The sequence below is a fragment of the Danio rerio genome, chromosome 13 (genome assembly GCF_052040795.2).
Source record: "Danio rerio strain M-AB ecotype USA chromosome 13, GRCz13ab, whole genome shotgun sequence".
Classification (NCBI taxonomy): domain Eukaryota; kingdom Metazoa; phylum Chordata; class Actinopteri; order Cypriniformes; family Danionidae; genus Danio; species Danio rerio.
In genome coordinates, this window is record NC_141033.1 from 38667545 (window position 1) to 38688067 (window position 20523).

The following is a 20523-nucleotide window of genomic DNA, read 5'->3' on the forward strand; positions in this document are numbered from 1 at the left end:
ACCATGATTGTAATAAAGAGAGTAAAACCACTGTGTAATTCTTAACCAATATAATCACTACCGGCAGCATAGTGTCAGTAAAAGCAGGGCTTCATTCGTGCCAAAACAAGAAATCTGATCCTCTGAAATCTGATTCGGCACTTCCACTTTCGTCCACGACAACTCCCCTCCATTTCACTTTTGTCTGTGACACCCGCATTCACCCCCCATACCACCCTCCCCTCCAATAACACAACACCTCTCACTCCTCTGGCATTTTTAAACCTGATCTGTTCCGGGACCTTGCAATTTACAAATTATGCACTAAAAGTAAAGAGTGCACTAGAATAAAAGCTAATATGTATGTGTGTATGTGAATGCAAACTGCATTTGTGTGAGTGACTCATCATTTCAGAAAGGCTTGAATAAACTCCACCACAAATACATTAAGTAAACTTACCTGGTATTTTTGACTAGTGGCCTTATTTCAGCTTCATCCGAGTCTGTCTCTATCACTGACTGCTGTTTATCTGATGTTATGCATGATAAGAAGCAGACACGAACATGGGAACAGTGAAGTAGGATGAAACAGGATGAAGCAGCTCATTTGCATTTAAAGCCACATGCTATTTTGCTGACACAAAAATGGGCAGATTCAGGCTATAATAAATAATCTGATGGGTATTTTGAGATGAAACTTTACAAACACATTCTGGGGACACCAAAGGCTTATCTTACATCATGTAAAAGGGGGTTAAAATATGTGCCTTTTAATTTAATTAAATATCTATTAATTAAAGTTTTACATAGAGCAAGTTTTACAGTAGCTACAACACATGGTGTCATTGAAATATTTTTCAGATATTTTATGCGGGAAAACGGTGCACAGACAAAACAAAATGAACAAACATACAAAACATATGGAGTGTTCGCCCACATTAAAACAATTCAAGCTTAGTTTGTATTTATTACACCATAAAAGGGTCAGAGGCATACATCAAAGTATTTTTTTTTAGATTGTTTGAAAATTTACACGTATGAATTTAAAACTGATTATGAATTGAAAGTGATAAGAGTTTAATGTTAATAACATAAAATAAATTTAAATTAAATAATAAATTGAATAAGGCGAGGCAGTGGCGCAGTAGGTAGTCCTGTCGCCTCACAGCAAGAAGGACGCTGGTTCGCTGGTTCGAACCTTGGCTCAGTTGGCGTTTCTGTGTGGAGTTTGCATGTTCTCCCTACCTTTGTGTGGGTTTCCTCCGGGTGCTATGGTTTCCCCCACAGCCCAAAGACATGTGGTACAGGAAAATTGGGTTGGCTAAATTGTCCGTAGTGTATGAGTGTGTGTGTGAATGTGTGTGTGGATGTTTCCCAGAGATGGGTTGCGGCTGGAAGGGCATCAGCTGCTTAAAACTTGCTGGTTAAGTTGGCGGTTCATTCCGCTGTGGCAACCTCGGATTAATAAAAGGACTAAGCCGACAAGAAAATGAATGAATAATGAATGAATAATCTGAAATAATAAATTAATTAAATGTAAATAAATGAAAAGTAAATTCATTCATTTATTTTCTTGTCGGCTTTCCCTCACTGTCTTTGGACTGGGGGAAACCGGAGCACCCGGAGGAAACCCACGCGAAGACAGGGAGAACATGCAAACTCCACACAGAAACGCCAACTGAGCCGAGGTTCAAACCTTCTTGCCGTAAGGCGACAGCACTACCTACTACGCCACTGCCTTGCCAAAATTAAAAGTAAATAATAAATTAAATAAATACAAATTAAATAATACATTTGAATAAATTAAAAGTAAATAACAAATAAAAAACAAAACAATAAATTAATAAATTAAAATAAAACAACAAATTAAATAAATTAAAATTAAATAATAAAACAAAATAAATTAAAATAAATAGTAAATTAAATTAATCAAAATTAAATAATAAATAAATAAATAAAAATAAAATAACAAATTAAATAAATTAAAATTGAAAGGAACTGAAAGGACTATAATACACTTCTTTCTTTTAGGTGTCATAGTCATAGTTTTCAGTTTCAGCCAATCAGCCATCGGCATTACTTCAACATCAAACATCAAAGAACATGTCGTCATTCGTTCCCGCCACAACCAGGGAGCTGCAAGTATGAACTCAATCCCACCAGGATGAACAACATGATCTTGTGGAAACCGCTGTGAGTCAAATTTCCTGGCTTGTGAAACGTTCAGCTTTTTTGAGGAATATTTTGGGAGGGGGGGGGCTAAGAATGTAGATGCTGAAATTTACCTGGACATTCTTGAATCATCACTTTCTGAATCACCTGGATGAGCAGAGCTGTTATTTCTCAATCTGTTTCTCAGAACCTCGAAAAACACAATCTTGGCACCGTCGCCTCTTAGAAAGAAGGTTGCTGGTTCGATTCCCGGCTGGATTAGTTGGCATTTCTGTGTGTGTGGTGTTTCTTGCATGTTCTCCCCATGTTCGCTTGGGTTTCCTCCTGATGCTCAGGTTTCCACCACAATCCAAAGTCATGCACTCTATGTAAATAGAAAAAACTAAATTGTACGTAGTGTGTGTGTGTGTGTGAATGAGTGTATATGGATGTTTCCCAGTACTGGGTTGCAGCTAAAAGGGCATTCGCTGCGTAAAAATATATGCTGGAATAGTTGGTGGTTCAGTCCGCTGTGGCGACATCTGAAATAGAGACTAAGCTGAAGGAAAAATGAATGAACCAGAATCTGGTGGTATTTACGCCTGATATGTGGTGTACATATAATTTATCTGAGCAAAGAAGACAAAATACACAGAAATATCAAAGGAGTGCAATAGATAATATGCTGGACATTTCTAATTTGTTGGTGTTACATAACAACACGCAGAATGTGCATTTTGTTGGGTTTTCCAGAAACTGTTAATATGTAGATCGTAAGACTTCATTCAAGATCACAGCTGAAAAGCAAAAAGAAGAACACGAGAAACTGGAGAGGGAAAAGTATCTAAAATGATTTGAACAAAATGGCTGAACTAATATTCCCTAAGAAATCAACAAAATAAAAATAAAAATCAGATCTGAAAGATTACATATTGAATGGATTTGCTTTTCAGCAGCTTGTTTTGTAAAATGAACTCAATAATTATTTAAATTACATTAAACATACTTGGGTCAACGACTGTACAGCCTGTTTTGATGCCTGAACAAAATCAAATGATAAAAGTATTCTTTATCTAAATGCGTCTGACACTATTTTTACTCAGAAAGAAAAAGACACAAAAGTTAAATTTAAAGGGCACCAATTTTATCCTTTTTTAGAGATTTTAGATTAGTCTTTTTTGTGTCTCCAGAATGTGTCTGTAAGGTTTCAGCTCAAAACACCAGTCAGATTATTTATTAAACCTTTCAGAATATTGGTATTTTCTGCTTTGAACACAATGTAGCTGTTTTTGCTGCCTGTGCCTTTAATGCTTATTAATGATCTGCCGGAGTCAGCTGAGGTAGAGTGACGGCGACCAGCGAGACCTAGCTGTCACTCAAGTGGCCACGCCCTTAATTATGCAGACTTAATATAACCTAATATAAAGGAAACGGATGAGTCATAAATAAATTTACCCCCCTCACAGTTGCCATGAAGGGTAATATCAGCTAAATGAACCAAAATTGTTCTTTGTACCAGGCTGTAAACACCTTTTTTTCTGCTGTAAAGTTGGCCATTTAGATACTTGCTCCATATGGAGCCAGGACTAGCGGAATTTCGATAAATTGCAGTTTCAGTTACTTCCATATTTGCTTCCTGAGGGAGAGTGGGAGGTTGCTGCTTGGATTATACTGGTTATTACGGAGACATACTAATATGCGGCTGTCAATCAATTCAGTGGGCGGGGAAACCAGTTGCAGTCGGCCTCAAAACGGGAGGGATTTGGATCCTATTTTAACCTTTATTGTCTTTATATCACTCCAATATGACGGTGGACACACTATACTTACACAGTTCTGTCCAAACAGCTTACAAAAGATGTTTTTTTTTAATCATAGGTGCCCTTTAAAGCCATGTTTCACTGATTTATGTGTTGCTAAAAAAAAGTAATATTTAATTAAAAATCAATAATTTTTTTTTTTTAATTCTGAACATTATTTTTTACTAATAAAACACTCAGAAATAAAAATGTAAAAAAAACTGCCCCAGAGGCTGTAACTTTCATCTTTTTATAGCTTAATTGCTATGATCTTAAACCTTTAGGGTACACTTTTGTACCTTTGAGGTACACATTTGTACCTTTTAGGCATTAATAAGTACCTTTAATTGTACCTTTTGAAAAGTGACAGGTTTTATAACTTGTTTGTTCTAAAAGTGAAGCAAAATACTATTTTGTTTACGTAGTTTACATGAACATTTTCACAACCACAATTTACAACATTAATAAAACATTAAAGTTATATTTAAAGAAAATGAAGAGACCAATTCAACAAATTCCACTCCATCAGTGTTTATTATTCCTTTTATAAACCAATAATTCACTGCTTAACAGATTATACATTGACAGGGAAACATGTAGTCATTCAGTGTTTTGCTTCACACAGTGGTTGTCAGTGCAAACTCATTTCCCTAACTCCAGCACACACTTGTCATTCATTACACCCCCTTCAGTTCAGTTTCAGGCCTCAATTTGCTCTAAACGGAGGCCACTTGACATAATAGCACAGCCCGACACTAAACACACCTTCTCATTCAGCGCTCAGTTATTTAAGACACTTCTTAAGTATGACCACAGACTTCAGGTTAGTTTGATGGGTAGACATTTAGCTAATAACCAAAGAAGAGCTCATTTGATTTTACTACATAGGGGGAGAAAAGGGGATCATCATGGCTCAGGAAACAAGCAGATCAGCCTAAAAAAACATCGGCTTAAAAAAAATAAAAACAAAATCTTAGTGCAACACATACTGTAGCAAATAGTGTCTAGCTAGTGTTTGTTTGAAATTGTTTTAACGCAATAGATTAGCATCATGTACAACTGGACATTTAAACGCTTTGGTTTCTGAAAATGCATTTCTTACTAACGTCGGCAGTAACTGAGGTGCAAAAACAAGCTTTGCCACTGTAGCCGTGTCACTTTAAAGCAGACTTTCCATTTGATTTCACTTATGAGGCATCCGATTAAAAAAAAACTAAAAAATAAAAGTTTAACAGGAAAATGTGTTTGGATTTTCTCGAGTTTATGCTTCCTTTAAAAAACAAAATATGAAAGAAAAAAGTAAAACATTACATAAAATAATTTTAAAAGTGCAAATCCTCATTTAAAAAAGAAACATTTTCAAAAGGATCAAAAGCTGTGTGTGATGAAACTGATTTCTGCCCACAGTCAGACTCTTTTGTGCAAAGTGTAGTTCATCCATAATAAATCCTCGGTGGCTCAAGTTCACATTTCTACTCCCTGAAGTAACACACATCGTCCATGGCTGCAGTGATTCTGTGATATAAACAGATATGACATTTAGGAAAAATAATAATGCACAAATAAAACAAAATTGTTTTCCTCCCAACTCAATTTCAATGGTTAGAATACATTTGAGTAATCACAAATCATGTCAATTGTACTGAAATCATGACACTAGGGCTGTGCAATATGGCAAAAATGGCTATTTCTGTGCAGAATTTTGTAAAACAAAATTCTGCAGATTTATGCGAAATGATTTTAGGAGTATCATTACTAGAAAAATATATGAAATCAAAAAATGACCTTTTAAACTTTTATTTAATGTATACAATGCAAATCCAATTAGATCCACTTATAGGTTAAACAAAGCAAGTCTCTTATATAATATATTTACTAATGTTACTTTACAAAAGGTTTTGTAAATAAATCATGTAAACATTCTCATTTTTGTCAATAACATTAGTACAATTTATTTAAAAACTGAATAAATATAAATTTACAGAAGTAAATAAATACACTCAGTGATACACAGTGATGGGCTAAAAATCTGCGGATTTCTGTACACACAGATCCGCGTGGGCCTACCTATAACCCACCTCAATAGCACCATAAGCATTTTACAATACAATATAGACATGAGTACATTGTACTTATTTTTTTGATGCAAGTATATAGTAGTTAAAGCCACTTTAAGTAGGACGTAATAAGGTAATTTCTCCTTAAAAACAGTAATACATGTCAGTCTCAATTTTTTTATTTTAAGGGGTTGACAAAATAAATCTGAATCTAACTGCTAGTGAAGTGACTCTCTGAGCAAATGTTAGAGATTCATTTAATCTTTTCTATCATCATTTTGAAGGGTTTAAAATGTATTTATTTATTTATTTTTGTGGATTAAAACAAGTTCACATCACAATTTAAGTGCACAGCATTATTTTAGATTTCTTAAGTTAACTGTTTACTGTATTTGGTCTTTCTTTTAGCATGTTTTCCCACATCACAGAAACCACACGCACAAGTCTCTCTGTGACTAATCACTCGATTGCAATACTCCCGGCAGAGGGCGCTGTTTATTACAGAAACACTTCACAGCGATTTCATGGTTCAATGTTCACCAAGCTTTCACATTATACTCTAGAGAAAATATATGAGAGGTGGTAAAAAAACATGTATTCTTACCTGTGGGCCTGGTATCCTCCCTCACAGAGGTTTACTAGAGCATACAGGTGTCTCAGAGCATATTCAAACTGCAATAAGAGAGAAAGAACGTCTCACAAACAGCACAACAGGTCATGAGAAAGACAAAAGAGCTGGAAGACTGTGTAAGTACCTTCTGCTCATGCCAGTTGAAGCAGTGTTTCTTGTAGTGTCTGACGGCTGTTTTGTAACAATTGTACTGTGTGAGGTCTGAACGTCCATCCAGATAATCCTGCACTTCCTCTTTGTCCTGCACAACATGCTCCACGATCTTACGCATAGTGTTTCCAAGCAGCTCCCGCACCTATGTACACGCATACAAATTTATTGACTGGCCCTGTGTTGTCATATGCAGCTGAAGTCAAAATTATTAGCCCCCTGCATTATTCACTTAAAGGGACTAATAATTTTGTCCCTAAAATGTTTTTTAAATAAACATTTTTATTCAAGCCAAAATAAAACAAATAAGACTTTCTGCAGAAGAGAAAGTATTATCATACATACTATGAAAATCTCCTTGCTCTGTTAAACATCATTTAGGAAATATTTAAAAAAGAAAAAAAAAAAAACTCAAAGGGGGCTAATAATTCTGACTTCAGCTGTACATATTTTTGAAAGAAGTATTTGTGCTCGCGATTTAATGAACAGAAAAATTACAGTAAAATAAGTAATTATGTACAATAATAGAATTTATTTGAATATATTTTTATTATTATTATTATATTTTATCTCAGTTTTCAATCCCATAATCCTTCATAAATAATTTCTAATGTAATTTTAATATAAAATCATACTGATTTGGTGATCAAGAAGAATGGTAACATTTTAGTTTAAGCCACAATTTATGCTATTACCTACTGTATCCCTAACTGTACCCAAAATCTAAACCCAATTTCCACTTTACTAGTATTTATATATTTTATGAAAACTAAATTTGAAATATTTAATATACTTGAACATACAGGAATATTGAATATAATAAAGTGTTCAGCATATACAAGTACACCCCTCACAAATATAGCTTTTAAATTCATATTTTTTTATAGGAAGCTATAAAATATTATATTTGTGCATATTCATTAGATTAGTCAGAACTGAAGCCAAATCTGGAGCTTAACAAAATAACTTACGATAACGGTAAAAAAACTTGTACACTCAAATGTATACGTTATAAAAAACTATTAAATACAAATAAAATATAAAAAGAGAGGGAAAAAAATTAAATCAAGAGAATTTTTTTTTTTGGAAATTTTTTGTAATTTTGTAGGTTGTAATTTATTTTTGCAATACTTTGCTTGAATTTAATTGTATTATCTCTCAATTTCTAAACGTGTTCAGTGACTAAAATATTATTTTATATAAAATATATCCGTTTAATAAATCTGTTTTGTTTAAATGCATATATATATACTGAGAAATGGATGAAAATATTCATTTTCAAAATGGGGTGTACTCAGTTAGCAGAGCACTGTATATTGATCAAATGAATGTGTCCCTGGTAAATAAAAGAATGTTTTTTTCCTTAAACTAATTTTACAAGACCTGTTTACATTACGTTTTTTTATCTCTTCATGAGTTCTCAAATGGCAAAAACACATCACATTTAGCACAGCACACACCCTTATTTTAAATACTGCTCATTAAAGTAGTTTTGTTACTTTCTTGTGCGTTTAGTCTCATGTTCAGACTTAAAAATAAGAGTGTAAACACCCTTAAACAATTATCTGGTTAGTATTGATTTTTACATTGATTAGAAAAAGGAGTCCTTCAAACCTGTAGATGAGCGTGGATTTCATTCAGGTAACCAACAACAGCATCAACATCATTGGTCTTCTGCAGTTTTCTCTTCAGGATGGCAAGTGGCACATCGGGGCTGCTCATGAGGTCATGTTCAGCGATCACAGGCAACGACACTGGCTCCACTGCCTTATCAAGACCCTTTGAGCTACCCTGGAATGCCATCACCTTCATGTGGGACAGTGTCTAAAAAAACAAACAAAACAAAGGAATTTCTTTCAGCAAGTCCAGACATTACACAGAACTGCATTACATATCAGTCAAACCAGTGTCATTATAGTGTTGATAACCTAATGCATAGTTAGGATGCTACTGAAATGGATACTCTGGATTGAACACAGTGAACATAATTCATAACATCTTCCAGAAGTGTGGGAAAACAATCGCGTTCTAGGAGGTAACTTCACTCAGGTTTGGAGAATTACTAAAACAACATTTGAGATGATGTGATTGGATAACTTGACTAACCAGTGGAGCAATCTCAATCATATGTCTAAGCAAACAACAACAAAAGTCACATGACCAGTTTCTGCGCATATCTATCTATCCATCCATCTATACATTCAACTCAAGGAAGTGAAATTTGTTTTTCTGCACATTTTTAGAAGTAGTGTATAGATCTGTTCACTTGTATAATGAATGTTTGCTATGTATAAGACATAAGTATTTCAGTGTGTATTACCTTGTTTCCATACTGCATCACATGGCTGGTGTTGGTTTTGGCCTTTACGATCTTGAACTGTTTGGCCAAAGTCTCTTTGCTCAGATCCTCCTAAAGAAACAAACACATCATTTTAATAAAAAAAGTGAGATGTCCAGCACTCTTTAATAAAATGCTGGCGTTATGCATTTTTGGATGTCATCTTTCATGTAGTTTAAGTTTAAATGGGGAATCTCTGTATTATATACTGTATGTTACTATTTCCAGAACTGATTCTCAGCTGCGTGAAACAAGTTGTTTAAAATAAGTTTTACTTCCTGCACAAACATTCATGCTATTAGCGGATGTTCAGAGCTGTGAAAGCAAGTCCAGTTTGCATTCACATTCAAAAGACAATGATTCAGGCTTGAGTTAATATGTTAAAACTAAAAGCTGAGGAGGCAAAAATGACAACCGACCGAGCAATCTGAGCCAATCAGAGGAGTGTAGCTCTTGGAAAAAAGGGTTTCAGACAGGCTGGATCTTTAAACGAATAATTTGAAAAAAAAAAAAAAAGAAGTGATACTGCATGTAAATTTAACCTTGAGTTAGAGTAAATGTACTGTAGGAGAGCTCCAAAACAACATTGGAAACCTTTAAAATGACCTTGGGGTTAGACAGGGGTTTAGTGGCTAGAACTGTCGCCTCAGAGCAAGAACTGGTTCAAGTCCCAGCTGGGACAATTAGCATTCCTGTGTAGTGTTTGCATGTTCTCCCCGTGTTGGCGTGGGTTTCCTCCGGGTGCTCCAGTTTCCCCCACAGTCCAAAGACATGTGGTATAGGTGAATTGGGCAAACAAAATTGGCTGTAGTGTATGAATGTGAGATTGTATGGGTGTTTCCCAGTACAAGGTTGTGGCCAGAAGGCCATACTCTGGAATAGTTGGTGGTTCATTCCACTGTGGTGGCCCCGGATAAATAAGAGACTAAGACAAAGGAAAATGAATGAATGAAAATATCCTAATACTCACTACATCAGAGTCCTCCATCCAGTTGACGCTGTACCAGTCTCCCAGATAAGTGTCTCTGGCTTCGTCGTAGTAGCAGGCGTATGAGGACTCATCAGGGTTAGCAGCGGTGGTAGCGTAAACTGAGACATTAAGAGTAAACACACCCAAATTAAACACACAGTGTTATTGAAATCACAGAAGCATGTGTGTGAAGAAAAAAAACCCTCACCATTAATGTCAACAGGCAGAGGTTTCATCATGGAGCCAGATTCACAGGCCTCAACGTAAAACACCATCTATGTGTGTGAAAAAGACAATAATGATGTATGAGAGGGGTTTTGCAGAATTGACGGAATTGTATCTTACTGATACAGATGAATAAACAGATCACCTTCTTGTATTTGTTGTTGCTGTGCATGTACTTGATGGTATCCATCAGGTCGTCAACATGGAGCTGAGAGAAAAATAAAAGACTGAATTCAATTTCAACTCTACTATTGATTTAAGCATGTCATGCAGAAGGGAAGTGAAGCAATAACTCTGATGATCTCGCACAATTACGAGAAGACGTTGTCAGCACAGCAAATGGAACTCAAAGCTAAACTGTTTTTAACGTGTTACTCATTATAAGAGAATCTTCTATGTCAGCTGACCGACTGCTTGAGTATATTAAATCAGGGCCAAAAGTATGAGACCATCTGAGATTTGTTAAAAAATAATCTTTAGGCAAAAAAAAATAAATTGTGATTGTTATTTTAATCACAACTATAATATATTTATTACTATAGTTATATTTTTAAATTATTATATTGTCTTTTTATCATGATATATTTTGACAATATTGACCTCAACTGCAAGAAAAAGATGACTTTAACACCTATAATAACACTTACAATAAAAAATACTTCCATTGATTTAATGTATATAGATATATAAAGTTAATAAATGTTTTAAACAAATTTTAATTGCATTAGGATGACCGGTAACACTTTATAGTAAGGTCTCATTAGTAAATGTTAGTGAATATATTAAAGTCAACAGTGAGAAATAGCCATGTTATTGTATCATTTACAGTTATGTTTTTTTAATAACTTTAATTAGTCATTAACTCCATTTAATAAAATGATTACGACTTTTGATTTTAAAGTGTTATTATTAGGCATTAACTAATAAATTAACATCACCGAAGACGATTTTGTAGATGTCATTAAAATTACTTTAGTTAAATTAACTGTTGTTACCTAGTGGAATCTTAGTTTACGGACTTAAACAAAAAGCAGTCACAGAATTTTTAAAGCCATAGACCAGAAAAACCAGATGTAAAAATATTTTAAATCTTGACGCATTATTTTCATCTTTAAATAATAAATAATTATTCATTGTACTTTATAGTTCTCACACTATCAGTATTGTGAATGTTAATTATCATAATACAGTATATTAAATATCTATTAAAAATATAAAGGGTCAGTTTTGGTATTTACTGTATATATTTTAAATGTAATTTATATTTTAAATGTCTCAGATTGACAAATTAGCCGCGTGCTGCGCGTGATGAGGATCTGATTCAGCTAAATGTCCACAGGATGCAGAAAGTGCTTACATCATCATTAGGGAAGGCCAGCAGACCTGGTGCTCCGTGATCAGTGAAATACACAAACACATGATCATTCGGACCGCTGCCAGGAGGAAGGAGAAAAGAAAAATTATTTTAGATCACAAGACCTGTTTTACCACATATCTGACTCAACATGCAAAGACAAAGAGGTCAGGATTTCACAGGAACTGAGGGCAACACATCTAGCAAGACATCTGTTAGTTCAATTCAAATATAACTGAAACACACACAAAAACATGCCTAATGACCCCTAATCTCACTCCGACAGAGTTTTGATGGTAACTTGCCTTTTCAGCACTTTTCCAGATCCTCCTTTCACACTAGCAGCATCACCTTTCAACACCGCCAGGAAGTTCTCAGGAGTGACGTCCTATTAAAAAAAAAAAAAAAAGAAAATCACACAATAATAATAAATGGATGGCAAACACATCCTTTATCATGTCAAATCTCAGATTCAGAAGCGAGTGTATTGACTTACGTCCCCAATGTAGTCCTTTAGCACTCCTTTGTAAACATCTGATCCATTTGGTCTGTTTATGACCACTCCTTTTGTAGGGTTACTAAACACACAAAAACATGCTCTCTTTAAGGAGCAAGAACTGACAAATCAATACTAAAAATCTTAATTATAAAAAGAGCACAAGCAACAATATAAAGAACTTCTTTTCTTTCACTTATCAAACATGGGTTAAAAATTAACCATTAAACCTTGTGACAAAGTAAGATATCGCACGTCTTTCTTCCATGGTTTAATTCAGCCGGAACACCTGACCTACATATTAATCCATAAAAAAGCCACTAAAGCGATAAATGCCACAGCTATACAACACGAAGATAAATATACAGGTTAAAATTTGCCCTCCTTTCATTCCCTCATAAATAATATCATAAGACGTTTATAAAAATGCATTTGGAAAAACAAAACAATCCATAACACTCCAGGTGATATTGTGCCTCAATCAATAAAAATAGTGATGAATAATAATCCTCCAAATACAGACATAACATTTGGATTATGCCATTATACAGATATCGGCTTCTTTTGGCTGATGTGAACTAAAAATATTTATTTTGGATTTTAAATGCATTACATTTTGTGACTTTCGCCCAAAAAGGAAAAAAGAAAAACAATCGTAAATGAATGTCAGTCAGGTTTTTCTGACTGGCATTCATGCGTTTTCCCTGCTGGTGCACATGTGGTTTCTGGTGGTTAAATTAGATGCTTGTGACTTCTGCAAAAGAACAGACTCAAATCTTTGTTTGACGGTACACAAATGTGGAGGTCTAGAAAATGTTATCAGGCATTCAAAGAGATTTAGGGGAAGTGTTCACATTGATCTTGGCTAAAAAAACCCCAAGCAGAAACTTTTTTAAATACTAACAGCACATTTTCTACAATCATAGGCAATGCGAGTTATGCTGTCACCCAAATCAACTACATATCTAGATCTTATGATCCCAGATCCAATGACTCCAATGTGTTACCAACCCAGATCTATAAGCACTACAGTATACAGGTGATTCTAAAATGTAATCATATTAAAACCAACACTAAAATAATGACATCTAAGATTAAACTAAGAGCCTTTTTAGTTGCAGAGCAACAGGTAGATACTGTATCAAGAGGTTTGAATATTGCTTTGGACATCAGCCAGCCTGAATTTAAGAACCACTGCACGATTGATAACCAGCAATTTGCTTAAACAGTTATACTCACTCAGGACTCTCAGCAAGATCATCATACATCATGACAACAATCTGCTCATCAGGAATCCCATTCTTATGGACAATCTGATACGCATGGCACACATCAGCCTACGCACACACATAAATAAAAAAATTCATAGCAAACAAGTGTTCTGGGAAAATTAAAAGGTGACTAATAGTTTGGGAAAAAAACCTGTACTTCACCCCAAAGACTAGTTTCGGGTTTCATTTTCTCACCTGGTGTCTGTAATTGTACCAGCCATTTGACCCAGCCACAATGACGACCCAGTGCTTCCCATTTTCTGGCTGTTCCGCAGGAAAACCACTTACAACTAGCCCAAGGCTCAGGGCGAGACCTAAAACTGCTACTGTCTGTGGGCTCATTTCTGCAATTTACTGAAAATGAAGATGCAAAATAAATCAGACTAAAATAGCATACGTGACTTTAGGATTCTAAACTTAGAAATTATTATACTCAACATTTTTATTTTTTTATTTATGTTATTGTATGGTGAGCTCTGATGTGACATGAATTTCTCTTAAGGATTAATAAATCATAAACAAACAAACAAACAAACATGCTTAGGCATGGGCCGGTACAAGTTTCTGACGGTATGATAACCTTGGATAAAAATATCATGGTTTCATTGCATTGTGATTACTGCTCTAAAATAGAAGTTCTTTTTAAATGTCTGGGTAAAAAACTAAAACTTTTCACCCTTCGAACACAATATATTTTATTTTGAGAAACATTTATAATATTTTGGAGCAGTAAACATGTCAGGCTGAATAATTCAAATGAATTATTGACTTCTGCCGTCTTCGTTTAAAACCAATTTAAATTGACACATTTGGAGATCTTTTCTGCTGAAAATATTGTTGTCCTAATAAAATGTAAATAAAAATACACAAACCTTAGGAATGGTACAGCAGAAAATTTTGGTGGCTTTTAAACCTTGACTTTCTCCAAACTATACCTTGAAAATGGTTATCATCCTATGCCTAATTATACTACAAAAAGTACAATCAATGGCTTTTATTTTGCAAATTATATGTATTTTTCTACAATATAAAAAAGAAAGAGTATAAACAACAACACTTCCTTTATTGTAGATATGCAAATAAAGTTCTCTATCATTTGTCAACACAAATCCTAATTATAATATGTACAGTAAGGCATAGATAAAGCATCAAGTGTGATAGTATGTATGATATTGTCTTGTGTTTTTTTATTAAAATGTTCTCACTGCATGCCAGTCGAATCCATATTAATTAATGTTACTTCTATGAAACCATAATAAATCACCTTCCAGAATACAACCACATAATAACAATCTGCCATTTTTCTTTTTTTTTTAGGTTTTAATAATACATGTAATTTCATTAATAATGACACTTTTCCAGTCTTAAAATGTGTTTAGCACGGTAACGTTATATTTTACGATCTCGTGATCGCCACCTAAACAGACAAAAACATCGCGGCTAGAATAACAACAACAGGCCATAGAGAGAATTAAATTAGCCTCCTTTCAGCTGAATGAAGTGTTTTAACCCTAGTTAAGTAGTAGCAGCACATACAAACACATTCAGTCATTATAAAGGAATTGTAATGATAAAACAAAGATAGTTTAATGCGCTTACCAGCTACTGTACACGACGCCCGAGCTGCCTGTACAGCAGCGACGCGACGCTTTATTACAAACTGTGAAGACGGGACGCATGCGCAGCAGCCAATCAGCGCAAACAAACTCAGTAGCTAGTCCAATCAAATCATCAGGCGTAGTGTAGCATCCAATCATGTTGGACTTGTGGGTGGAACCTAAGCTGACCTCCTGACTAGTCGATCATGTGCTTGAGTTTAGCTGAAAATAAAAACATGAAAGAGGAAGCTTCTCACAATTAAAGAAATACTACAGAGTGATGCGTTGAAAGTCTTTCACTGTATCAAAGAAAGTCTGACCGATGTGAAACTTAAGGGGAAATTGCGAAATTTATCATGGGATTTAATAATCGCTTAGAAAAAAAAACAGCTTATTAATCATATTGCTTAGAAATTTCACCACAACACCTGTCGTTCGTCTTATGATTTAACGTTACAGAAAAAAATGCGTTTAAGCACATGATCAGGTCATCCGATTGTCATATGACTCCTATTTCACTGCAACTACACATTTTTAATGGGCTGATCTCACCTGGGCTGTTTTTACAGGTGAGACTACAGAAAAGCAATTCATGGAAAAACGCATCGATGTTCAGTTTTTTAATCGTAGTTGACGGTAATTCAAAACAGATACTCAACTCCAAATCAATCTAGTGCTCGGTGCATTGGGTAAATCCCTTCTGGGGCTTTAGAGTAATTTACGGATAGTGTGACACCACAAAAAAACTTTTTAAAATTCTAACTGTATTTACACACAGTAGCTTGGTATTTTTTGTGATCATATTGCAACAAAGTCATGTCGTTGTTTATAATAGTATTGAACAGATCACTGGGAAACCTTTGTCACTGCTTGCAATAATGTATTACACCTGTGTTATTACACACGTACCCTCTGGCTGTTTGTTAATATTAGAATTCAGAGTAAAATCGTCTGCAGGTGTTCACATCTGCTAAATCACCAAATGTAAATGTTGCTGAATAGTGTTTCTCTGCTTTTTATATTTGACCCGATTCCTCAGGGACTGACAGATTTAAAATGATTTTAAGGAGAATATTAGAAAAATGTAATATACAGTAGCTTATTACACTCAAGAAAATTATATGAAATATATACACTCACCGGCCACTTTATTAGGGACACCTTACTAGTACCGGGTTGGACCAACTTTTGCCTCCAGAACTCCCTTAATCCTTTGTGGCATAGATTCAACAAGGTACTGGAAATGTTCCTCAGAGATTTTGCTCCATATTGACATGATAGCATCATGCAGATGCTGCAGATTTGTTGGCTGCACATCCATGATGTGAATCTCCTGTTCCACCATATCCCAAAGGTGCTCTAGTGGATTGAGATCTGGTGACTGTGAAGGCCATTTAAGTACATTGTCATGTTCACAAAACCAATCTGAGATGATTCGTGCTTTATGACATGGCACGTTATCCTGCTGGAAATAGCCATCAGAAGATGGGTACACTGTGCTGTAGTCATTAAGAGATGGACATGGTCAACAACAATACTCAGGCAGGCTGTGGCGTTGACATGATGCTTAATTAGTACTAATGGGCCCAAGGTGTGACAAGAAAATATCTCCCACATCATTACGCCACCACCACCAGCCTAAATCGATTACAAGGAAGGATGGATCCATGCTTTCATGTTGCTGACGCCAAATTCTGACCCTATCATCCAAATGTCACAGCAGAAATCAAGACTCAGACCAGGCAACGTTTTTCTAATCTTCTATTGTCCAATTTTGGTGAGCCTATTCGAATTGTAGCCTCAGTTTCCTGTTCTTAGCTGACAGGAGTGGCACCCGGACTGGTGTGGTTTTCTGCTGCTGTAGTCCATCCACCTCAAGGTTCGACATGTTATGCTCTTCAGCATATCTCGGTTGTACTGTTGCCTTTCTATCAGCTCGAACCAGTCTGGCCATTCTCCTCTGGCATCAACAAGGCATTTGTGCCCACAGAACTGCTGATCACTGGATATTTTCTCTTTTTGGACCATACTCTGTAAACCCTAGAGATGGTTGTGTATGAAAATCCCAGTAGATCAGCAGTTTCTGAAATACTCAGATCAGCCCTTTTGGCACCAACAACCATGCCAAGTTCAAAGTCACTTAAATCACCTTTGTTCCTGATTCTGATGCTCGGTTTAAACTGCAGCAGATCGTCTTGACCATGTCTACATGCCTAAATGCATTGAGTTGCGGCCATGGGATTAGCTGGTTAGAAATTTACGTTAACAAGCAATTGGACAGGTGTACATAATAAAGTTTACAATAATAGAGTGTATAATTGATCTAGTAATAACATTTACAATCTCAATTATATTAGAATAACATTTATACACCAAATAAAGGTAAGAACTAATAGAAATATATAGTATAACAGTAACACCCATTCTTGTCATGAGCCAAAACCTTTTGTGAATTACTTCAAATGCTGACTACTGTACACACACACACACACACACACACGAACGAACGAACGCAAACCTAATCTAATGTCCATTAACTAATCAATTCCTCATCAGGCTACTTCAATGCTAAGCTGCATATACAGTGTGTTCCTATTATCAGGACATGTTTAAAGTGTGTGTAGAACAAGTGTGGACATGTTTGTCTGAGTAACATTAATAGGAAATTTACATGTCCAACTATCACATCTCTATATAGTGTATAACAGTGGTTCCCAACACCGTTCCTAAAAGCACAGCAGCACCACACATTTTCCACCTTTCCTAATCGAACACACCTGAATCCTCTCATCAGAACATTAGAAGAGGCTCCAAAACCTGAAATGACTGGCTCAGATAAGGGAGACATCTATTTTTGTTCATTTTTGTTATTTTATGTACAGTTGAAGTCAGAATTATTAACCCCATAAATTATTTTTAACCCCATAATTATAAACCCCTTTATATTTCCCCCCAATTTCTGTTTAACGGAGAAGATTTTTTCCCAACACATTTCTAAACATAATAGTGTCAATAATTCATTTTTATTAACTGATTTATTTAATCTTTGCCATGATGACAGCAAATAATATTTGACTAGATATTTTTCAAGACACTTTTATACAGCTTAAAATGACATTTAAAGGCTTAACTAGGCTAATTAGGTTAACTAGGCAGGTTAGGGTAATTAGGCAAGTTATTGTATAACGATGGTTTGTTCTGTAGACTATCGAAAAAATATATAGCTTAAAGGGGCGAATAATTTTGACCTTAAAATGGTGTTTAAAAAAAAAAATAACTGTTTTTATTCTAGCTGAAATAAAACAAATAAAACGTTCTCAAGAAAGAAAAAAAAATCAAAGGGGGGCTAATAATTCTGACTTCAAGTGTATGTTGCATTATTATTGAGGATGGAAAGATTGTGTATGTAAATTGATTGTTATCAGTCTTTTTGAATTCTAAAAAGTATTAATGCCTTTTTCAAAAAAGTATTAATGCTACTGTTCAAGCATTGTTAATAATAAAAAAAGTTAAAAAAAAAAAAAAAAAGATAAGAGGGACATCAAAAATAGGTACTGTCCGTGTGTTCTCCAGGAACAGGGTTGAGAAACACTGGTGTATAACATACAGTGTCGTCTTCTCATGACAGCAGCAACCTTTGTCCCTCAGATCACATGACCATGTGTCCATTAACCCAATTCATGCTTCTCATGAAAACAACATCGAGTCACGTCCGCAGGAATAAACCATATTTATGCATTGTTTTTATTTGTCCCGTAAATGAAAAACAATATAACAAAATGTAAATACAATAATAAATATTCAAAGCCAAATCTTTTTACAGACACATTTATATATTCGTACATAACTACACGTGGTTAAAAAACCACCTCTTGTCCTCAAGCCAAAGGAGAAAATCAAAATGGCGGAAAAAGAACGTGTCGATGATTTCGCAATTCGCATTCCAAAGGCATCGGTAACCGCAGCGATTCAACTCGCGGAGGAATAAATAACGTGTAATCTCAGAAAGTAGTGCACAGCTGCAAATCAAAAACAAAAAGAACTCAAATCATAGTGCAAGTTAAAGTTTCTCAGAACACCTCAACACAATCAATGAGGTTTAAAAAAATAAGGATGACGTAAAAGAAGCACCTGCTTCTGTTACAACATCACCCTCACTGCAATCATCTGTCTGTCTATCTGTGTATCTGTCTTTAAATCTATCTGTCCATCTGATGTCTTGGCAGCAAGTAAAACACAGCCTGTCACAAGATTTCACTGCATGTCCAGACTTATTTTGGCAGAAAGTATAAAATAAAACTTAGAGCTGTAATAAAAAACCCCTCTGCGTGTACATCAAGCTCGGCTTTAGTGTTCCCTGTGAGTTTGCATGTGTGATGAGATGCATAGAACCTAAGACACAGAATGAAACGCAGCTGCTCATATAAAGGAGAGACGCGTAGAGAGAGAGAGAAGAGTTTACAGGAGCTGATCTCTCATGCAGCATATCCCAGGAGGAACACGGAGCAAGGCAGCTTTCTGTCCCCATTCCAGCAAGTGTGCTTCTTGCCAGCAGTTAAGTGTGTGTGTGTTTATGTGTGTGTATGTTCTCCATTTGCACGTTTCCCCGGCTTCCTGCGCCTCGGTCAGCAGCTGGAAGTTGAGTGTGGCCTGCAGTTGGACGAGTGTGTGTCCTCAAACCTCTGCACCCAGTTCAATCACTCCTGTTTCTATAATGGGAACCAGTTTATCATCCACCTGGACCAGCAGGATGGTCTTATCAATGTGAGACCGGCTAACCGGATCACGACTGCAAGGCACCCAACGATGAACCACCTATAAAGATGGAGGAAAAAAGATAAAAGAAAATTAGTAGGGTGAATGTCTCAAAAATATATCTGGATTTGCAAGTAAATAAGTGAATACATAGCATGTAGTAGGGCTCTATTAAATAAATGTGTTTTTAAATTTTACATTAAACCAAATTGTTATTTTGATGGTTTGGTGAAAACCATACTAATAATAAATAGTTATTAATAATTAATTTATAATAGATAGTCACTAATAATAATAAAAAGGTAATAGTATTTATAAATAAATAATAGCAATTAAACTGTCTTTTTTTTCTGTGTACCTTTCTGTTTGTTTTTACATTGAAATAAGTAATAAGAAATTGTGAAATAATTTTTACATTTAGTTAATAAGTATTGTGAGAGAAATGTGCCTAGCTGTCATTAAACTACACTACCTGACAAAAGTCTTGTCGCCTATCCAAGTTTTAGGAACAACAAATAATAATTTGACCTCTAGTTGATCATTTGGTATCAGAAGTGGCTTATTTGAAAGGCAAAGGCCTTAAGACTACGCTTATTGTATCAAAATAAAATATGATCATGTCTTGATTTTTAATTATTTAATTAGGACAGTAAGGTCTGATTTTGCTCAGACAAAGGTTTGTAATGGTGCAGTGGAAAAAGAATGAATATTGTGTATGACTCCAATGAGCTTGGACGACTGGCTCCATA

At 35.2% G+C, this 20523-nt stretch overlaps 2 protein-coding genes across 10 annotated transcripts in view; both read right to left on the reverse strand.

The window, feature by feature from the left end:
- Positions 1-4444: 4444 nt before the first annotated feature.
- On the reverse strand, positions 4445-15100 carry lgmn (legumain). 2 transcript variants are annotated; one of them, XM_087277769.1, is made up of 14 exons: positions 15025-15100; positions 13617-13777; positions 13390-13487; positions 12151-12232; positions 11960-12042; positions 11658-11733; positions 10446-10508; positions 10284-10350; positions 10076-10194; positions 9088-9177; positions 8382-8591; positions 6742-6912; positions 6591-6658; positions 4445-5444 (listed from the first exon to the last, which is right to left on the reverse strand). In XM_087277769.1, exons 2-14 carry the CDS (start codon positions 13761-13763, stop codon positions 5402-5404), a joined length of 1317 nt encoding a protein of 438 aa, XP_087133895.1. In that variant the 5' UTR covers positions 13764-13777; positions 15025-15100; the 3' UTR covers positions 4445-5401.
- A 3649-nt stretch (positions 15101-18749) lies between these two features.
- The window catches only part of pcnx1 (pecanex 1), an 83185-nt gene continuing 81411 nt past the window's right edge, over positions 18750-20523 (reverse strand). For all 8 annotated transcript variants that reach the window (XM_087279605.1, XM_087279604.1, XM_087279601.1 and 5 more), the window contains one exon: positions 18750-19834. In XM_087279605.1, coding sequence (XP_087135731.1) covers positions 19694-19834 — 141 coding nt within the window. In that variant the 3' untranslated portion in view covers positions 18750-19693. The remainder of the gene's footprint in view (positions 19835-20523) is intronic.

Coding starts and splice junctions, on each gene's coding strand:
- lgmn (XM_087277769.1), bottom strand. CDS start 13,763: ATGAGCCCACAGACAGTAGCAGTTTTAGGTCTCGCCCTGAGCCTTGGG. Junction 10,351..10,445: donor GCAACAACAAATACAAGAAG/GTGATCTGTTTA, acceptor TCACACACATAG/ATGGTGTTTTACGTTGAGGC. Junction 9,178..10,075: donor GGATGGAGGACTCTGATGTA/GTGAGTATTAGG, acceptor TTGTTTCTTTAG/GAGGATCTGAGCAAAGAGAC.